General features: G+C 43.2%; 1 protein-coding gene across 1 annotated transcript in view; it reads right to left on the bottom strand.

Annotated features, from left to right (window-relative positions):
* The window catches only part of MED14 (mediator complex subunit 14), a 47,268-nt gene extending 35,061 nt beyond the window's left edge, over nucleotides 1-12,207 (bottom strand). The window contains exons 1-4 of the mRNA XM_054400604.1: nucleotides 12,026-12,207; nucleotides 10,091-10,117; nucleotides 885-990; nucleotides 36-209 (exon numbers count right to left, since the gene is read on the bottom strand). Coding sequence (XP_054256579.1) covers nucleotides 36-209; nucleotides 885-990; nucleotides 10,091-10,117; nucleotides 12,026-12,207 — 489 coding nt within the window. The remainder of the gene's footprint in view (nucleotides 1-35; nucleotides 210-884; nucleotides 991-10,090; nucleotides 10,118-12,025) is intronic.
* Between the last annotated feature and the right edge of the window lie 5,437 nt (nucleotides 12,208-17,644).

The following is a 17,644-nucleotide window of genomic DNA, read 5'->3' as shown; positions in this document are numbered from 1 at the left end:
TCCCCCCTACCTTGATATATGGCAGCATTACTCACCCTAATGCAGGTGGGCAGCCGTGGATATGATCCAGTTGTCAGGACATCAATAGCATAGGGGATAGCAAAACTAGGTAGACGAGCGTGAACCAAAGCATCTCTAGCTAGCGATGCCAGACGGTCAGCAGTGTCCACAAAAAGAATGGCTTGCTGATCTAAAAAACTTGATATCATCTACAGAGGGCAAGAGGAGAGGAGGGGAAAAAAAAAACCAACATAAAATGCACCAGTCAATACCCATTTATATTCAGTTCATCTAGTGCATATGACTGAGATGACTTTATCTGCCACTTCCAATTCAAGTAATTTTGTATCTATAAAACACAGAAAGAACAAATATTCTGCCCATTTGTTACATTTGTGTGCAAGGACACCTTAAATCTGCATGTCACTTCTGATGCTGTGGAGGGTCTGTAAAGCCTCACAGCTCTTTATCTGATAACTACTACTGGAATGCAACTGTGCTTGTTCGTAATCACTCAGGGCTTGTTTTCTGCAACATTCTGGACTTTATTCTTATTTAACCTAGTGCAAGATGAAAGTGATAAGAACTGACACACCAAGATCACCATTTTCCTTTCCCCCAAAGCACTTCTGAAACCATGCGGTGACTAATCCTTTCATTTTTTAGGTTTTTTTTTGCCACTGATGAGTTTTTGGGAACACAAAGAGTTAAAAGATTACGTAATTTCTAAATGGGAACAAACTGAACGTGATTGAATATTGATAAGCCTATGAAATAGGCTTAAAAAAAAAAAAAAAACAAACCCAAAACTTCTGTAGTAAGAATGTGTACTAAATCCTGCATCCCTTAAGAGATTATTTCAGACCAAACTGTTGCTAACTTACCGCACATTTTTCCACCTTTCCAGCATTATTGGCCCACTTGACCAAGGCTAACAAACGAACGAACAGTTGCCGAGTGCGACTTGCGAACTGCACGATTTCTATTTTTCTGAAACAAAACAAAACAAACCCAAACCCCCAAATGTACATCAAGCCAAGGCTCAGATAGATAGTAAAGCTGCAGTTTAAATTTGTGCAAATAATAAAAGCCGTAATGATAACATCTAATTCTGTTAATGTGGGCGTCACTAATCAATGGTTTGTTTGATTAGAATGGGGAGGGGGAAATAAAATAAAATAAAAAGGTCATTACTCTGAGTACCTAAATGGATTCTAACCAGCCAAGATTATCTGAGCAAACAAAAACGATACTCAGGAGAATTAATTTTAGAAGAAACAATTCCATGGTGAACTCAGCTGAATTATTTCAATGTTTTTACAGGATTTCCCCAGGGTTTATAATTAGAGTAGACAATACACCTAAGGGTTACACTGCCAGGCAGTAACATTACAGTGACAATCACCAAAAAAAAAGAAAAAGAAAATAAATCAGATACTAAACAAAAATATCACTCTAGTAATTTTAAGATGTATTTACACAGTATGTTACAATATTCTACCATTTTGCCAAGAAAAGGGGTGTTGAAGATCACCAGAAAATTCCCATACTTTTATTTTCCTCTCCATTCCTTTCTGTCTTGTAAAGAAATTGGAGTAAGAAGAAATTACTGATAGTCAGTATTTCTCCTTCTGTACTTTCTGTGAGATAGTCAAAATGAGACAGTGTATTTTTGCCTGTCTTAAGAGTTATTTTTCCTAAGAGAAAACAGGGGCACACCCAGCTTTTCCACCTTCATTACAGATCTGCATTGTAGCTGCAGCAGGTAAGACATAGAATCATAGAATGGTCTGGGTTGGAAGGGACATCCGAAGGTCATCTATTCCAACCTCCTCTGCAGTCAGCAGGGGCATCCTCAAGTAGATAGGCTGTCCAGAGCTCTGTCGAGCCTCACTTTGACTATCTCCAGGGATGGGGCTTCAACCACCTCCCTGAGCAACCTGTTCCAGTGTTCCACCACCCTCATAGTAAAGACCCTGCAATCTAAATGTACTCTTTCCTAGTTTGAAGCCATTGCCCTTTGTCCTATCCCCAGGTGCCTTAATAAACAGTCTCTCACCATCCTTCTTGTAAGCCCCCTACAGGTACTGGAAGGCTGCTATTAGGTCTCCTCAGAGCCTCCTCTTCTCCAGGCTGAACAACCCCAGCTCCTTCAGTCTGTCCTCAGCAGAGATGCTCCAACCCCCTGATTATTTTTGTAGCCCTCCTCTGGACCCTCTCCATCAGGTCCATGTCCTTCCTATATTGAGGGCTCCAGAGCTGGACGCAGTACTCCAGGTGAGGTCTCACCAGAGTAGAGTGGCAGAATCATCTCAGATCACATGCAGATCTACAGTGTAGATCCATAATATTTTACATTCTGAAATACCATTTCATCTACTGTTTATAAGGGTTTTCCTCCCTTTTTATGCATTCACTATTTTGCCATGTTTTTTCTAGTTACTTTGAAAAAAACCCCAAAACTACAAAGCCAAGATGTCTTCCTCATACAGCTTTCTAAAGTAACAAAAGCGTTGGGAAAAAAAAACCAGCACATCAATCAGTGCAATAGACATCGGCCTCTACCAAACAGAAGTTGCACCTCCTTCTGATCCTAATCTGTAGAACACAATCTACACACACTCCTAGAATCACAGAATTGTTAGGGTTGGAAGGGACCTCAAGGATCATCCATTTCCAACCCCCCCGCCATGGGCAGGGACACCTCACACCAGAGCAGGTTGCTCACAGCCACATCCAGCCTGGCTGCAAAAACCTCCAGGGATGAGGCTTCTACCACCTCCCTGGGCAACCTGTTCCAGTGTCTCACCACCCTCATGGTGTAAAACTTCTTCCTAACATCCAATCTGAATTTCTAGTTTTTTTCTAGTTCCATTTCTAGTTTTGCTCCATTCCCCCTAGTTCTATCATTACCTGATATCCTAAAAAGTCCCTCCCCAGCTTTCTTGTAGCCCCCTTCAGATACTGGAAGGCCACAATTAGGTCTCCTCAGAGCCTTCTCTTCTCCAGACTGAACAGCCCCAACTCTTGTCAGTCTTTCCTCATAGGAGAGGTGCTCCAGCTCTCTGATCATCCTCTGGACATGTTCCAGCACCTCCAGATCCTTCTTGTAACAGGGGCTCCAGAACTGGTTGCAGTACTCCAGGTGGGGTCTCACCAGAGTGGAGCAGAGGGGGAGAATCCCCTCCCTCACCCTGCTGGCTATGCTTCTCTTGATGCAGCCCAGGATGCCATTGGCTTTCTGGGCTGCCAGTGCACACTGCTGGCTCATGTTGAGCTTCTCATCCACCAGCACCCCTAAGTTCCTTTCTTCAGGGCTGTTCTCTAGCCAGTCACTGCCCAGCCTGTATCAGTGCTTGGGATTGCCCCGACCCAGACATAGGACCTGATCAATTGGAAGGTGTCCCTGCCCATGGCAAAGGGGTTGAAACCAGATGCTCTTTAAGGTCCCTTCCAACCCAAACCATTCTATGATTACAATATAGACAGAGCCTGTTTCTGCTGAAAGTGTTCCTGTAATGAGTTTAACTCCTTTGTGCACTAAGTAAAGCATAATCTACTTGCAGTAGATGAACAATTAGGCTAGAAGCACAACTAATACCATCTGGATCAGTTTCTTGCATTACATACTATAAACTTCATCCAAGAACTTGGGCATTAAGCCAGTAACTTCCCTGTGTTCTAGAGCATATGTTTTCAAATGTCACTCAGCCAGATACTAAGATTTCAAGATGCAGACAAGCCACTATGTGTACATACTGCTCTAAGACTAACCCCACTATGAAAACAAGATGTAGAAAATTTTGAAGGATTCAAGAAAAACTTTATGGAATTTGGAAGATGTCTACAGTGAGATTTCAGAAAATTGTATCTCTTAGACAAACTCCACATAGAAGCTGCTAAAAATCTAGTAGTTGTATCAACCGAACTTCTGTAGTGAAAAGAGCAAGCTAGCAAGAAAAATCGACACTGCTGTTCTGTGACGGAAAATCAAAGGCAGAGACATCACCCCCAAACCAGAATAAAGTATAGCAAATTAATAATGAAAATTATTGATAAAACTAGACAAAGTATTCCAGTAACTGTTCCATTAGTAACACACACATGAACTCACAGAAGACTTGTAACTTCTAATTAACAGAATCCTGCTTCCAAAACCACCATAATCACCCCTGAATGACAATTGCACTGGGAATTCACAGCCACCTACTTCTCTACCAAGAGACCAAATTCATCCAATTTTGTGGTCTTTTTTTGTCCCTCATTATAGATACAGGAACTTATGCTGGGTTGCACAAAAACTTTATTCAAGGAAGATGAAACTTAAGGAAAGAGGACATTTACAAGACCTACAAAGGCAAAATAAAGCACATTAAAAGTCTTTCTACTGGCCATGGTTCTCAGCGTGTTCTTTACTGGCAAGCACTAGTTGAGAGGTTTCAGATCTTTCAGATTAGTACCTGAGCGTGAAGCACTAGCTACAGAAGAACATCAAGTTAAGAGCCACCAAAGCAAGCCTGGGATACAAAAGTAAATTGTTTGGATAGGATGCACCCAAAGGTACTGAGAGAGCTGGCATGTACTGCTGTAAAGCTCCTCTCTTGCATTTTCAAAAGGTCACAGTGATCAAAGTTCTTGATGACTGGGAAGTACCAAACATCATGCTCTTCAAGAAGGATCTATAGGTCAGTTGACCTAAGCTCAGTTAAGATGAAAATTCACAAAACAAGTACTTCCAGAAGCTAAGTACAGATAAATCATTGTGGTAGCTTTAGGCTACGCCTTTAAAAATTTTCACAGATCTTGAACAGAAAGTAATAAAATGTAAATAAATCACTATTGGGTGTAAAAGGAAAATAAAGCTAATTCTAACCAATCACATTGGAGAGGTATCTACCACAAGATTTGGTTCCCAAAACAACCTCTCCCTCTTCTAGCTTCTTCACTCTGGGAAAGACTAATTTGCTTCTGCTTGACCGTGGCTGCATTGTTTTGACTGGTATTAACTTCTCTGCTTCTTGTCCCTTGTGTACAGGGGGTAGGGGAAGAGGCGGGGAAGGGAGAAGCTGTTGCAGCTCCCCTGGTCTTTGGCCAGGGGGGTCCTTGTGCTTTTCATTAATAGTAAATACCTGCAAATATTGTATATTTGTACATATTCATCGCATTTCATTGTAGATTATAGTTTTGCTTGTAAGTACAGCTTTCATTTGGCAATATACAGCTGGTTTGGCAAAGTTAATGTTGGGCGGGGGAATTTTCAAGCCACCACAATAACAAACATTAAAGTAGCCTGGGAACGGGCAGCAAAGATTTGCCAAGATGTGAGGCATCCTTGATTAGCACAATTGCCTTCTAAAGGATGAACAGCTCTGCGATCAGGAGGAGAACAGAAGGGGCACTTACACTGACTTCTGAAGGGCTTTATACAAGATCTCTTGTGGTATCCTTGTGGTGAGATATGGCATGGGTAAGTGGAACTCAAGGTGGGTGAAAAATTGGCTGAACTGACAGGAATAAAAGGCTGTAGCAGGCTACGATTTGGATTTTTTTAATGATGGTTACTAATAGTGTTCCTAAAGGGTCAGTACTGGGGCAAATACAATTTAACACTTCCATTAACAACCTGCATGGTATGACAGAATGCAGTCTTTGGAAGTTTGCAGGTGATGCCAAACTGGTGTGTGCAAACAGAGTGACCTCAACTGATGAGAGGAACTGGCTGACAGGAACCTCATGAAGTTTATGTGCATCTGGAATCAGTTTTATGTAACAGCACAGGCTGGGTACTAAGCAGCTGCTGGGAAGCAGCTCTGCAGAAATAGACCCTGGGTGGGGTCTTGGTGGACAGGTGAACAGGCATCAGCAACGTACCCTTGCAACAATGAGAGACTGCATTAGCACCAGTGCAAGCTAGGACAAGGCAGACAATTATTCACCTTGAGTTAGCATTTGTGAGGCTACATCTGAAGCACTATGTCCAATTTTATACTCCCTAGCCAAGAAAGAGACTGCTGTACAGAAGTGGGTTAGGTGCTGGAGCACATGACAATGAGAGGCTGAGGAAGTTGTGTCTGCTTCTGCGTGAGAAGGCTATGGTGAGATCCTGCTGCCACCTTCAAACATCTAAAGGGGTGTTAATGAGAAGAAGCAACCAGACTATTCTCCAAAGGGCAAAAGGCTGAGGGACAATAGCCAGAAATAAAACCAGTGAGAAGTTAGACATCAGGAAAACAGAGACACAGAGTGAGACAAGCATACACTGAAGCAGGCTGCAGTATTTCCATCCTTGAAGTTATTTAGAACACAACCTGAGCTAACTTTGAAACTGTCTTTTACTTCGAGCAGAGGATTGGACTAGGTATCTCCAAAGTGGCACTCCAACCAAAATTATTATCTCTAAGAAAGGAGTGAAATGAGTAATTTTGTCATTAGCAGATAATGGAACTCGGCATTTGACAAACATTACGTGTGCGACTGCACTGTTATTGAAGCCACTAATACCAGGTTTTTATAAGAGTTATGACTGGTTTGGGTTTGTTGTTTTGGGGTTTTTTGGGGGATTTGGGGTTTTGTTTGTTTGGGATTTTTTATGTTGTTGGGGTTTTCTTTTTCCATTTTGTGGAGATGTAGAGTCTTCTTCAAGTTTGTTCACTATTGCAAAGCTAGTAGGAAAACTGCCTGTTTTTAGGAAAACAGCATGCATAGTTTTTATGTAGTACTTATATAGTAATTTAACAATAATTCTTTTAAAAATAACTTCTCAGCAGGAACTCAGCAGGAATGCAGGTACAAGGTTTTACCTTCCATTTCCCCACAACAGAGGATAGGGCCTTGCAAAATTACTATAATCCAAGTTCCAGTTAAATCTTAAACATCCATTACTGTATTTAGACAAAAGTTTCCCACATACTACACTTCACTGGAAGATAAAAAGGAGAAGATTAAGAATACTGAGCAAAAAAGAGTCTCCATTATCAAGAAGCAAACCCCTGGATTTTCCCCAGAACTCAGCACTGCTAACTTTATACCACAATAATAAAGTTTTTTTTCAATCCTATCACTTCCTTCTTGTAGCAAAAGCTATTTCTTCCTATCACTGATAACCAAATAAATGACCCTTTACAAAGAAAAGCCATATTATGCTACAATAAGGGATTTCCTATCAGTTTTTCTTATGACAACATCTTTCAGCTAGGCACTGTAGTAATGAATGTAGATTTATGTGAACTTTATTAGAGGATAATACCACCATGTTTGCACCAAAGTATGCATGCAGTGTCTCCAGGCTAACTTCAAGAAACACAGCTTGAAGCCTAACTACTGCTGCTTTTACAGCTCTCAAAGTTAGGAAAATAGAATAACTTGGATAATTAAACTACGTTCCTTAGAGACTTTATAGGATTATAGGATTGTTTGGTTGCAAACCAAGTTAACCTAGCACTTCCAAGTGCTTCCCACCACACTTCCCACCACTAAACCATGTCCCTGTGTGCCACATCTATGTGTCTTTTAAAAACCTCCGGGGATGGTGACTCCACCGTTTCCCCAGGCAGCCTGTTCCAGTGCTTGACAACGCTTCTGGTGAAGAACTTTTCCCTAATGTCCAGCCTAACCCTCCTCTGGCACAACCTGAGACTGTTCCCTTTTGTCCTACTGCTTGTAACTGCTCCCTACCGCTTGGGAGAAGAGACCGATCTCCACCTCACTAGAACCTCCTTTCAGTTACAGAGAGTAGTAAGGTCTCCCCTCAGCTTCCTTTCCTTCAGGCTCAACAACCCTGGTTCTCTCAGCTGCTCCTCACAAGACTTATGTTCTGAACTCTTCAACCACCTTTGCATGCCCTTCTTTGGACATGCTCCAGAACCTCAATGTCCTTCTTGTAGCGATGGGTCCAAAACTGCTGGGTAGGCAGACAATCACTTCCCTACTCCTGCTGGCCACACTATTCCTGATAGAAGCCAGGATGCTGTTGGCCTTCTTGTCACCTGAGCACACTGCTGGCTCTCACTCACCCAGCTGTCAACCAATACTCCCAAGTGCTTTTCTGCCAGGCAGCTTTCCAACCACTCTTCCCCAGGCCTGTAACGTTGCATGGGGTTGTTGTGACTGAAGTGCAATTTCAGGCACTTGGCTTTGTTGAACCTTACACAGTTGGCCTTGGCACACTGATCCAGCCTGCACAGGTCCCTTTGTAAAGTCTTCCTACCCACAAATAGATCAACATTACTGCCAAATTTGGTGCCATCTGCAATCTAACTGAGGGGGCACACAGTCCCTTTGTCCAAATCACTGATAAAAGATATTACAGAGAACAAGCTCCAACACTGAGCCCTGGGGGACTCCACTTGTGACCAGATACCAACTGGTTTAACTCCATTCACCACCACACTTTAGGTCTGGTCATGCAGTAAGCTTTTTATCCAGACAAGCATACACCCATCCAAGCTATGAGCGGCCAAGAGTTAGAAAGTCTCCCTTCACCAGGAAGAGTTCTAAGTCAAAACTAACAACAATGGGAACATTTAATTTCAAGGCAACTTCAACTGCAGGACATTCTTTGTAACCATTGAAGGCTATTTTATTTTCTTTTATCTTAAATCCATTAGGATTTAAGTTGTTACTCCAGACCTGTGTGCCCTACAACGTAGATTCCAGCTTCACCAAGAAATGCTAACCAGCTAGGTGAAAAAAGTCTCCTCTGCACCAGTATGAGAGTGAGCTCTCAACCTCAGTGGAATGTAATTTCCTTAGCAAATAGAGTGAAAACTAAAAACCACCAACAAATGAACAAAACCAACCAAACCCCTCCCTCAAAACCCCACAACCAACCCCCCAAAAAAACCCAAAGAAAACAAATAAAACCCAGCAACAACAATAACAACAAAACCCACAAAAAAGTCCCCAGCAAAACAAACAAACCAACCCCCCAAATTACAGAATCACAGAGCTGTCAGGGTTGGAAGGGACCTCAAGGATCATCTAGTTCCAACCCATGGACAGGGACACCTCACACTAGATCAGGTTGCTTACAGCCACATCCAGCCTGGCCTTAAAAACCTCCAGGGATGAGGTTTCCACCACTCCCTGGACAACCTGTTGCAGTGTCTTACCATCCTCATGGTGAAGAATTTCCTCCTAACATCCAATCTGAATCTACCCACTTCTAATTTTGCTCCATTCCCCCTAGTCCTATCACTAACCAATATTGGTTTTCTTCATAAAATAGTTATAGGGAAAAGGGGAACAAGGAACGATTCCCTGAAAATGGGATTTATTTTACCACATGTTATGACAGTTTTGAAATATTTGAGATAACTGAATCAATGATCATCCAGCACATGGAATTGTTTATTAACATTCTTAGGAGTATCATAGTTGCTCTAAGTCTCTAAAGAAAATTAGATTAAGTAGCATGTCAACACAAATATAGGAAATTATTTTCTCACAAGTTCCATAAAATTTATTAAAATAAACAAAAAATAGTAAATCAGCTTCTCTCATCTTGAGGGGTGTGGTAGCAGGAAGAAAAAAACACTTTAAAACCACATAGAACAGAAGCAGATAACAGTGCTTATGATAAGAAAGATCAAGTAACATGGGAAAGAGGGCTTTTCACCTCATTTTCATTGCTGAGCTGCTGCTTCTGAACAAAAAGTTTCTTTATCACACTAACTAGTATCTATTTAGGTTCTCTAGTTTCCTTTCACATCAGCTTTACTGTCACTTCACTGCTTCAAGATTCATGAAGAGAAAAATGCTTTTATGAGTTCACCTACTCCAACAGCAACACTGTGTCACTGAACAGGGCTTTCTGGTTTTGTTGCACAAACAACAAAACCCAAAGAAACCACACACATACATACAAAACAAAAAACCCAAACACCAAAAACCAGTAACACCATTGATGCTGAGAAAAATCTTGAAACTGTGTAGTGACAGCAAGACAGACACTGCTAATTTTCTTGCAAAAAAAAAAAACATCTAAAATCAGGAGGAAAATATTTATTAGAACAGTTCTGTATGAATATTAACATCCTAAGTAAAGTTCTAGATTTTAACATGCATTATAGTTTGTCTTATTGTAACTCACCTTTCCATATCAGTCTTTCTTGGTAATCTATATTAAAAAAAAGGGGGGGTGAGAGAAAAAAAATGCATATTACTTAATGTTCTATTACATTTCAAATGGCAAGAAAATTAGTTAGTAACCTTTGACTAAATACAAGAAAAACTTCTACATACCTATAAAAAGCATTTCAAAATTTCTACAATTATAAATGTTTCCTCAATACAATGAAGTTACATGTTTGCTAAAAGAAGGTCTAGAAAGCAGCCCAGTTAAAGGGGGGGAAGAAATAAAATCAGGTGTATAATAGTACCACAAGACACCTGCCACTACTCTGTGCTAGGTAAGATGGAACTGGTCAAATTAATTTCAAAGGTGGATGAAGGGTGCTGACATCTCAAGACTTCTGCTCATCTAGTGAGCCACATATTTGTAATTGGTAACTCTCACTAAGCATCCATGACTAGAGTTAATGAATTAATAGCAGCAATCCTAGAACATCTGCAGCAGGTGTGAAAGCTGGCTCTGCCCTGACTTGCCTTAAATAAGTTTCTCTTCCTTTTAAAAATCAATCTAGAAGCGGAGAAATATGAAACACCCGAACTTTATCAACACCCTGTGTGACAGATCATAGCATGGTTTGGGTTGGAAGGGACCTCTGAAGGTCATCTAGTCCATCCCCCTCTGCAGTAAGCAGAAGCATCCTCAACTAGATCAGACAGATACTACTGCAGAGAGAGAAATGTATTTCTTACGTTCTACACGTACCATAGGCATCTCAATAAAAAAGTTTTTTTTTTTTTTGTATTCTAGGACTAGACTGATGCTTGTGAAAGAAGTAGAAAATATTTCCTTTGAAGGAAAGAGGAAGATATTTCCTAGCTGGACTTTCTACTAGCCAAAACCATAGCTTCTAAACCACTTGGTGAGTCAAAGTTCCCAAAGCATTCACACCACCCATTTTATTTTGTACCTTAATTACGTATTTAAGTCTGAGAGACCTGTTCTACACCTTAAAACAAGACTAGAAGACATCACAGGCAGCTGCTCATACAAAAATGCGTAAGTATCAATTATTGTTTACACACACCATAGACATACAGGAGAAAATTCTTGACTGACATTTTAGAAATTCTTCCAAAGCAAACTCAAATTCTCAAATTCCTCATCCTTTCTAGAGTTTGAATGCTCTTAACCCCTAGTCAAGCAAAACTGCTTGCATACTTATCAGATATGGTATTTTACAAGAACTACATCATTTCCCCCCCCCATCCCCATTTGTTCTGTATGTCATGTCTTACAACATACTGGCTCCCCACAAGAACCTCTAAAGTTAAACAAAGTAAAAGGGGAACAGGTTTATTCAGAGTCCAAACGCTTTCAGGAAGGTTTTTCTTGGCCCAAAAACATCCCTTTGTTTTGCCACTTCAAACACAACAACATCAGCACACAGCAGTTCATAAAGTAAACGCAAATAACTACTTTTATTTCCCCCGAATAATACAATGGTATTTTCAAAGACACGTTAGTAACTCAAGGAGTTGCAGCGTTTGAAATCTAACATGTCAGTTTCACACATTTCATTTTTGTGTATTTTGGTACCAGCACAAACGCTAGTTAGGTTTTTTCGTAGTAACTTGGGGGCCGGGGGAACTTAAATATTTAACCAGACAATCTGCATTCCTCACATCATTTTCTCTGTGTATGACTGATCATTCAGCAGCTTTCACTCGGCCCCTGAACAGAGCCCGATGTTGAGACAAGCCCGCATGTCCCCAGGGTGGAAGAAAGGGAAGAAGAAACCACATCCCCCCCCACTCCATCCCTGGCGCTGGTTCAGGACAGATGCCCAGTGAGGCCTCCTCATCCTCTTGGGATGCGAGGAGGTGGCACTGGTAGCCCTGGCAGCAGGGCTGGAAGAGGCGCGGGAACGAGCCGGGGGGAATCTGGGACACTCACAGGTCAGCCAGTACGGTGAGCTCGGCGTAGGTCCGGTGCAAGAGAAAGTCGATAAGGGTGCTGAGCCGATAGCCGGGGCTGGCGGCAGCTGTCACTGCCCCGGGGGCCGGCGGGGCCGGGGCTGACGCGAGGCCCCCGCCGGCCGGCACCAGCTGGTTGCTCTCCAGCTGCACCGGCGCCATGGCGGCGGCGGCAGCAGCGCCTCAACCCCGGGCAGGAACCGCTTGAGCAGCCCGGGGTGCCCGGCGCTCACAGCGGCACCAGCACCCAGCCCGACTCGCCCCGCACGGAGAAAGCGTGGAGGCCAGCGGCGTGGACAGGCGCGGGCCCCGGCCCTGGGGCGGGCGGCGGCACCACCGAGGGGGCTCCGCAGCGATCAGAGCCCGCTTGGTGCAGGGGCCGCCGCCATGTTGGGGGCACGGAACCGGAAGCTAACAGCTGTGGCGGACCGGAAAGAGAACCTTTCCGGGAAAGCCTAACTTGGCGGGTGGGGGGTGGGGGGGCGGTGCCAGCAGGCGGTGGCGGTAGCGGTAGCGCTGGGGCGCTCTGCAGCCGCGGAGCCGTTGGGGCGGGGCGGTGTGGCTGCTGCCTGAGGGTCAGAACGCGGGGCTGGGTGGCGGGTTGGCGTGTCGCCTGTCCCGGCACACCTCTCCTTAGGCCGCGGGCGGGGTGAAGTGAGATGGTGGCCTGTGCCTGGGAGGCGGTTTGCGCGTCGTTCACCGGTCTGGTGGGCGGGGAAGCTGGGGAGCCTAGCTTGGCTGCCTCGTCGTGGGGCACAGCGTGGTGGAGGCGCGGAAGTGTGGGGAAATGGCGCGGTTCTGGGAAGGGTGCGCTGGGAACGAAGGCTGGAGCTGGCTGCCTGACGAGAAGCGCTTCCCGGCAGCGCCCCATTGAAACATTGTAAAAGATAATGGGGGCAAAACTAGGGATGGCTCTTCCATTGTATTTGGCCGTGTTAATGAAATAGGGGGTGAGGGAGAACCAGATCACAGACTAAGCGCCTCAGAGAGCCTTTGATGCGGCTCTTTAGGCTGTCAAGGAAACAACGCTCCGTGTTAGGCGCAGGGTTGGCTAATCCCTTTCTAATGACTTGGGAAATGTGAAACATTTGTAAAGGGTGCAAAGCGATGCCGGGTAATGAGGACCAGAGGTAGTGAACTATACGTTCTCCCTTTAGAGTCGCTGTTAAAGCTAGGAAAAGGAGCAGTGAGCAGCAGAGTGGTGGGTGAGGTCTGGTGATAAACACAAAACTATGGGAACCCTGGCATATTTCTGTCTTCCAGATTATCTGACGCCTCTGAAGGGAGAGGGAAGGTCTGTAAACAGCCGAAAATTGATTTTTTTTTTTTTTTAATGTACTGGTTACCGGAGTAGGCTGTGTAAGGAAAGGAACAACATAAATCCCCTGTGTTTTGTGTCAGAAGTCACTGTGTCAGTGTGAGCTGAAATTCCCTCCCACTGACAATAACCAGGCTAGCTCAGTCTGGAAGCAAGTGAAAGCTGTATTTACAAGCAAAATCTACAATCTATGATGAAATGCAATGAATATGTACAAATATACAAAATTCACAACATTTACAAATGTATACAATCAATAGAAAAACACAACCAAGCTCCCTTTGCTTCCCCCCAAAGGGGACCTTTCCCAAGGGGCCTCTCTCCCAGGGGCCTCCCCCCCACCCCCCAGACCCCCCTGGCAGAAAGCAGAGTTAGCTAAAGCAGAAAAGTTAACAACTTAGCTTGCCAAGGTCAGTGTGTTCAACCAGAAGAGAAGAAGAAACAGCAGCCAGACACCCCAGCAAGCTGCCCCAACTGCAGATTGCAGAGTGCCCACTTTGTTTTGAGTAATAATTCTTAAACATTTCTATCTATCCAATGGAAGTGTTTAGAACAATCATTATTTTGCTTTTCTTACACCCAATAGTGACTTATTTACACTCTGCTTGAACTTTGAGAAGAAAAATTAGACAGTTTCAAACCATCACAGTCACTCAAGTGTTAAATTCTTGCTTTGGGATTACAAAGAAGTACCTGAAACAGGCACATCATAGACTATAAATAACCAAACGTTTCAAAGTTTAATAAAATGAAGAAAAGGTCTGACTTGTTTTCTGTTAAATCCTGACTGCAAAAGCCTCTCATCTCTTTCGACTGGGAAAGTAAAAAATAGAAGGGAGCATTTTTCAAACTGTAAAGTGTGTAACTGACAGTTTAATAGTAATTAAAAGTATTTGTGACAAGAATGGTCAGTTATATGTCTACTGGGAGTGTGTTTCTTGCTCCGGGTTATGAGCCAGATACCAGCTAAGAACTGACAGCCAAGCTCTCCCATAGCCCATAGTGGAGCATAAAATGGTGTATTGAAGAAGGTGGACTGTTAATTCCAGGCTGGCAAACCAGCTCCTGTGTTGCTGCACAGCTGGTGCCACAGCTCTAAGGAGCAAAGAAATACCACCTGTAGAGGAGTGCAATGCCTAACCCACCAGGGTTGGAAGTGGCAGTGGAAGTGCTGGAGAGCTTTGCTGGCCTGTAGTTTTGTGAGCTGCTTCAGTGGTAAGGAGATGAACCTGGGAGCCTTAGAGTGGGAGATGGGTGCTGATGGTAGGGAGTTTTGTAGTCCTAAAGTCACTGGAATGTTTTTAGACATAAGTTTTGCATTTCTTTCTTTTTTGTTTAGGTGAAAGGAGCTGTTTTGGTTTTGTTTGGGTTTTTTCGGTATGGGTGGAAGAGATGCCTACTTTATGCTATTGATAAAAATTAATTTGAAAAGGCTAGAATGACAAATATTGTCTGGATCATATTTTGCTACAAAATAGTTATTTGCTTAGTGTATGTTAAGTTCTTCCTACTGCAAAGATGTGTTTTTCCAAGTGTGCTTAAGATTTTTTTTTTTTATCCTTTATATGCATGAATAACCATGCATGACATTTTATGGTCAAGTAGTGGTACAGTTGAAGAAAACACTGACTTATGTGCACTGGGATGTGATTAGGCTATCTATGAGAACTATAAATTAGACATACAGGCTTTCTTTATTGTTCTTTTCCCTTCTTCCCATCTCTGCTCTTCCAATTTAGTCCCTAATAAAATTCTCATTGATTTCAGCAGCACAGGCTCAGACTTTGTTGATAAAAAGGCAGGTGGGAAATTTTTGTGATGCAATTTGACTTTGTCCTTGTTAGAGCTGTTCTTGCTTGGAGAAACTCTGGTTTCTTGGTAAGTTTTTCAGCCTTACTGGAGAGGGGGAATATTTCCTCAGCTTGGATGCCTTTCTCCAGTTCTGGAGAGGAGAGGTTTATGAGATCTGCAGAAGGCATCATGCTGAACTTTTCTCTCATGTTACTGCATAGGGAAGAAGCTCTTAATGCTGTTTTCAAAGGAGGAGCAGCTGCAGAGGAATTTCAGAAGCTCAGGGCTTATTCTTGTGTGCAAGATCAGTTAACAGTAAGCTGTTCAGAAATCAGGTGGCTGGCCTATGTAATACTTGTGTAAAATTAAATATATATATATGTTTATTGCTTCTTGCTTTTCTGAGGTTGGCAGCACTACCACTCTTTGTTGATACAATTGCTTTTAAGAAGGATGAGCATTGTCTCTGAACTCAAAACTCCAGCTTACAGGAACTGGAAATAGGTTTCAGAAGTCAGGGATGGCAAAGGCAAAACTCTGGGAGGGAAAAAGCTGGGGCAGTGGGTTTACTAGAAAGAGTAACAGGACTTGTAGGGGAGAGAAGGCTTGCTGCACAGCGCTTTCACATGGACCTGATGAATTGCATTGTTGTAAGGCAGATGATAACCCCTGTATGATGTATCCTTCTCCCTGAGGGTGATGAACAGAGTTGGATCTTTCAGGGTATTAAAAAGGATGATGAAGCTTCAGTTCTGATTGGGGCTGTTGAGTCCTGCAATCATACAGATCCTCGATTTCTTACTGTTTAAGTACGTTGATGAAAAATTATGTGTTTGATTGAGGGAGTGGAACATCTCCCTTACCAGGAAAGGCTGAGGGAGCTGGGGCTTTTTAGCTTGGAGGAGACTGAGAGGTGACCTCATTTGTGTTTATAAATATGTGAAGGGTGAGTGTCAGGAGGACAGAGCCAGGCACTTCTCAATGATGTGCAATGACAGGACAAGGGGCAATAGGTGCAAGCTGGAGCACAGAAGGTTCCATGTGAACATAAGGAAAAACTTTTTCACTGGGACAGGCTACCCGGAGAGGTTGTGGAGTCTCCTTCTCTGGAGACATTCAAAACCCACCTGGATGCATTCCTGTGTGACCTATTCTAGATAATCCTGCTCTGGCAGGGGGGTTGGACAAGATGATCTTTCAAGATCCCTGCCAACCCCTAACATTCTGTGATATTTGATTGTGGACTGCAGGTCAGGCCTGTTACGTAGGAAAACTTGTTGGATAACAAAACGTCTTCATAGATAACAAAATGTCTGAAATCTAATACTTCAGAATAAATAGCACTCTGCAGATGCAGTTCACCTGCAGATTCCAGATACAATACAATGGTGCATTTCAGGAGAGTAGTCAAGCAGAAGCAATGAATCATGCTGAAACTTACTCCAAATTGTGTTCTTTCATACAGTAGTGCATGTCGCTAAATTGTATGCCCTGGGAGATTCATTTTGAGCTACAAATCTTTGCAGTTTGCAAGGGTAAAAGGATAATTTGTCATAACATATAATCTGATTTTATTTGGTAGGTGTGTTTTATTTTTCTGATTATAGTTGATCTGTTTCTATACAGCCTAATTACTGGGATTATGCTATTTTAGCAAAACCTCTGAATCCACTGGGGAGCACTTTTTTAAAGCAGTGACATTTTAACAACCTTGAGATTTGTGTTCTGCTTTCTGTTGGCTTCTTGCTAAGAGGTAGGCAGTGCCTGTTTGTGGGGCAGAGAGGGGTGGCTGTGTTCATGTGGGGTTTTCAGGCTATTTACATACAGGTTTCTACTGTACTTTCATTTGTGTTCATTCTCTTAATTCAGCAGGTTTCAATCTTCTGCCATTTAACGCCAGCAATAGGCCTGGTGAGTCTCTTGCATGTAGTTGGCTCTCTCCTCAGGCTTTCTTGTAGACAGGCAACATGTCACACACACATGAAGTACAGCACTGGGAGCCCTTTCCAGCTGAGTCACCTTTTGTGCCAGGACTGGCTGATTCCGTACGTTTATCTTGATGGTCATCTCTACCTGGCTCATCTCATCATGGAACAAGGCCTTAGAGCCACAGAGGAACTGGGGAAGTGCCTGGCAGGAGGATCTTGTAGGCACAGAGTGATGGCCTTTGGGGAACTGCCCAGCATTGCAGCCTTTCTCCAGACATCAGCCTGGCCAGCTCCTGCGATGTGCATCAGATGCTCTGCTGTGTGTCTCTCTGTCTGTCAGGTTGCACAGGCAGCATGGTAGTCTACTACATCAGGACTGTGCTGCTGTCATGATGCATTGCTTAGTCTGCCTTAAAGGATGCCTCCTTCTCTGGATACATTCAAAACCCACCTGAACACATTCTTGTGTAACCTACTCTAGGTGATCCTGCTCTGGTAGGGGGGGTTGGACTTGATGATCTTTTGAGGTACCTTCCAACCCCTAATGTTGGGTGATTCTGTG

This window comes from Indicator indicator, chromosome 1 (assembly GCF_027791375.1).
Source record: "Indicator indicator isolate 239-I01 chromosome 1, UM_Iind_1.1, whole genome shotgun sequence".
Taxonomy (NCBI): Eukaryota; Metazoa; Chordata; class Aves; order Piciformes; family Indicatoridae; genus Indicator; species Indicator indicator.
The sequence above is the reverse complement of the archived record's forward strand: the minus strand, read 5'-3'. Positions and strand labels throughout refer to the sequence as shown.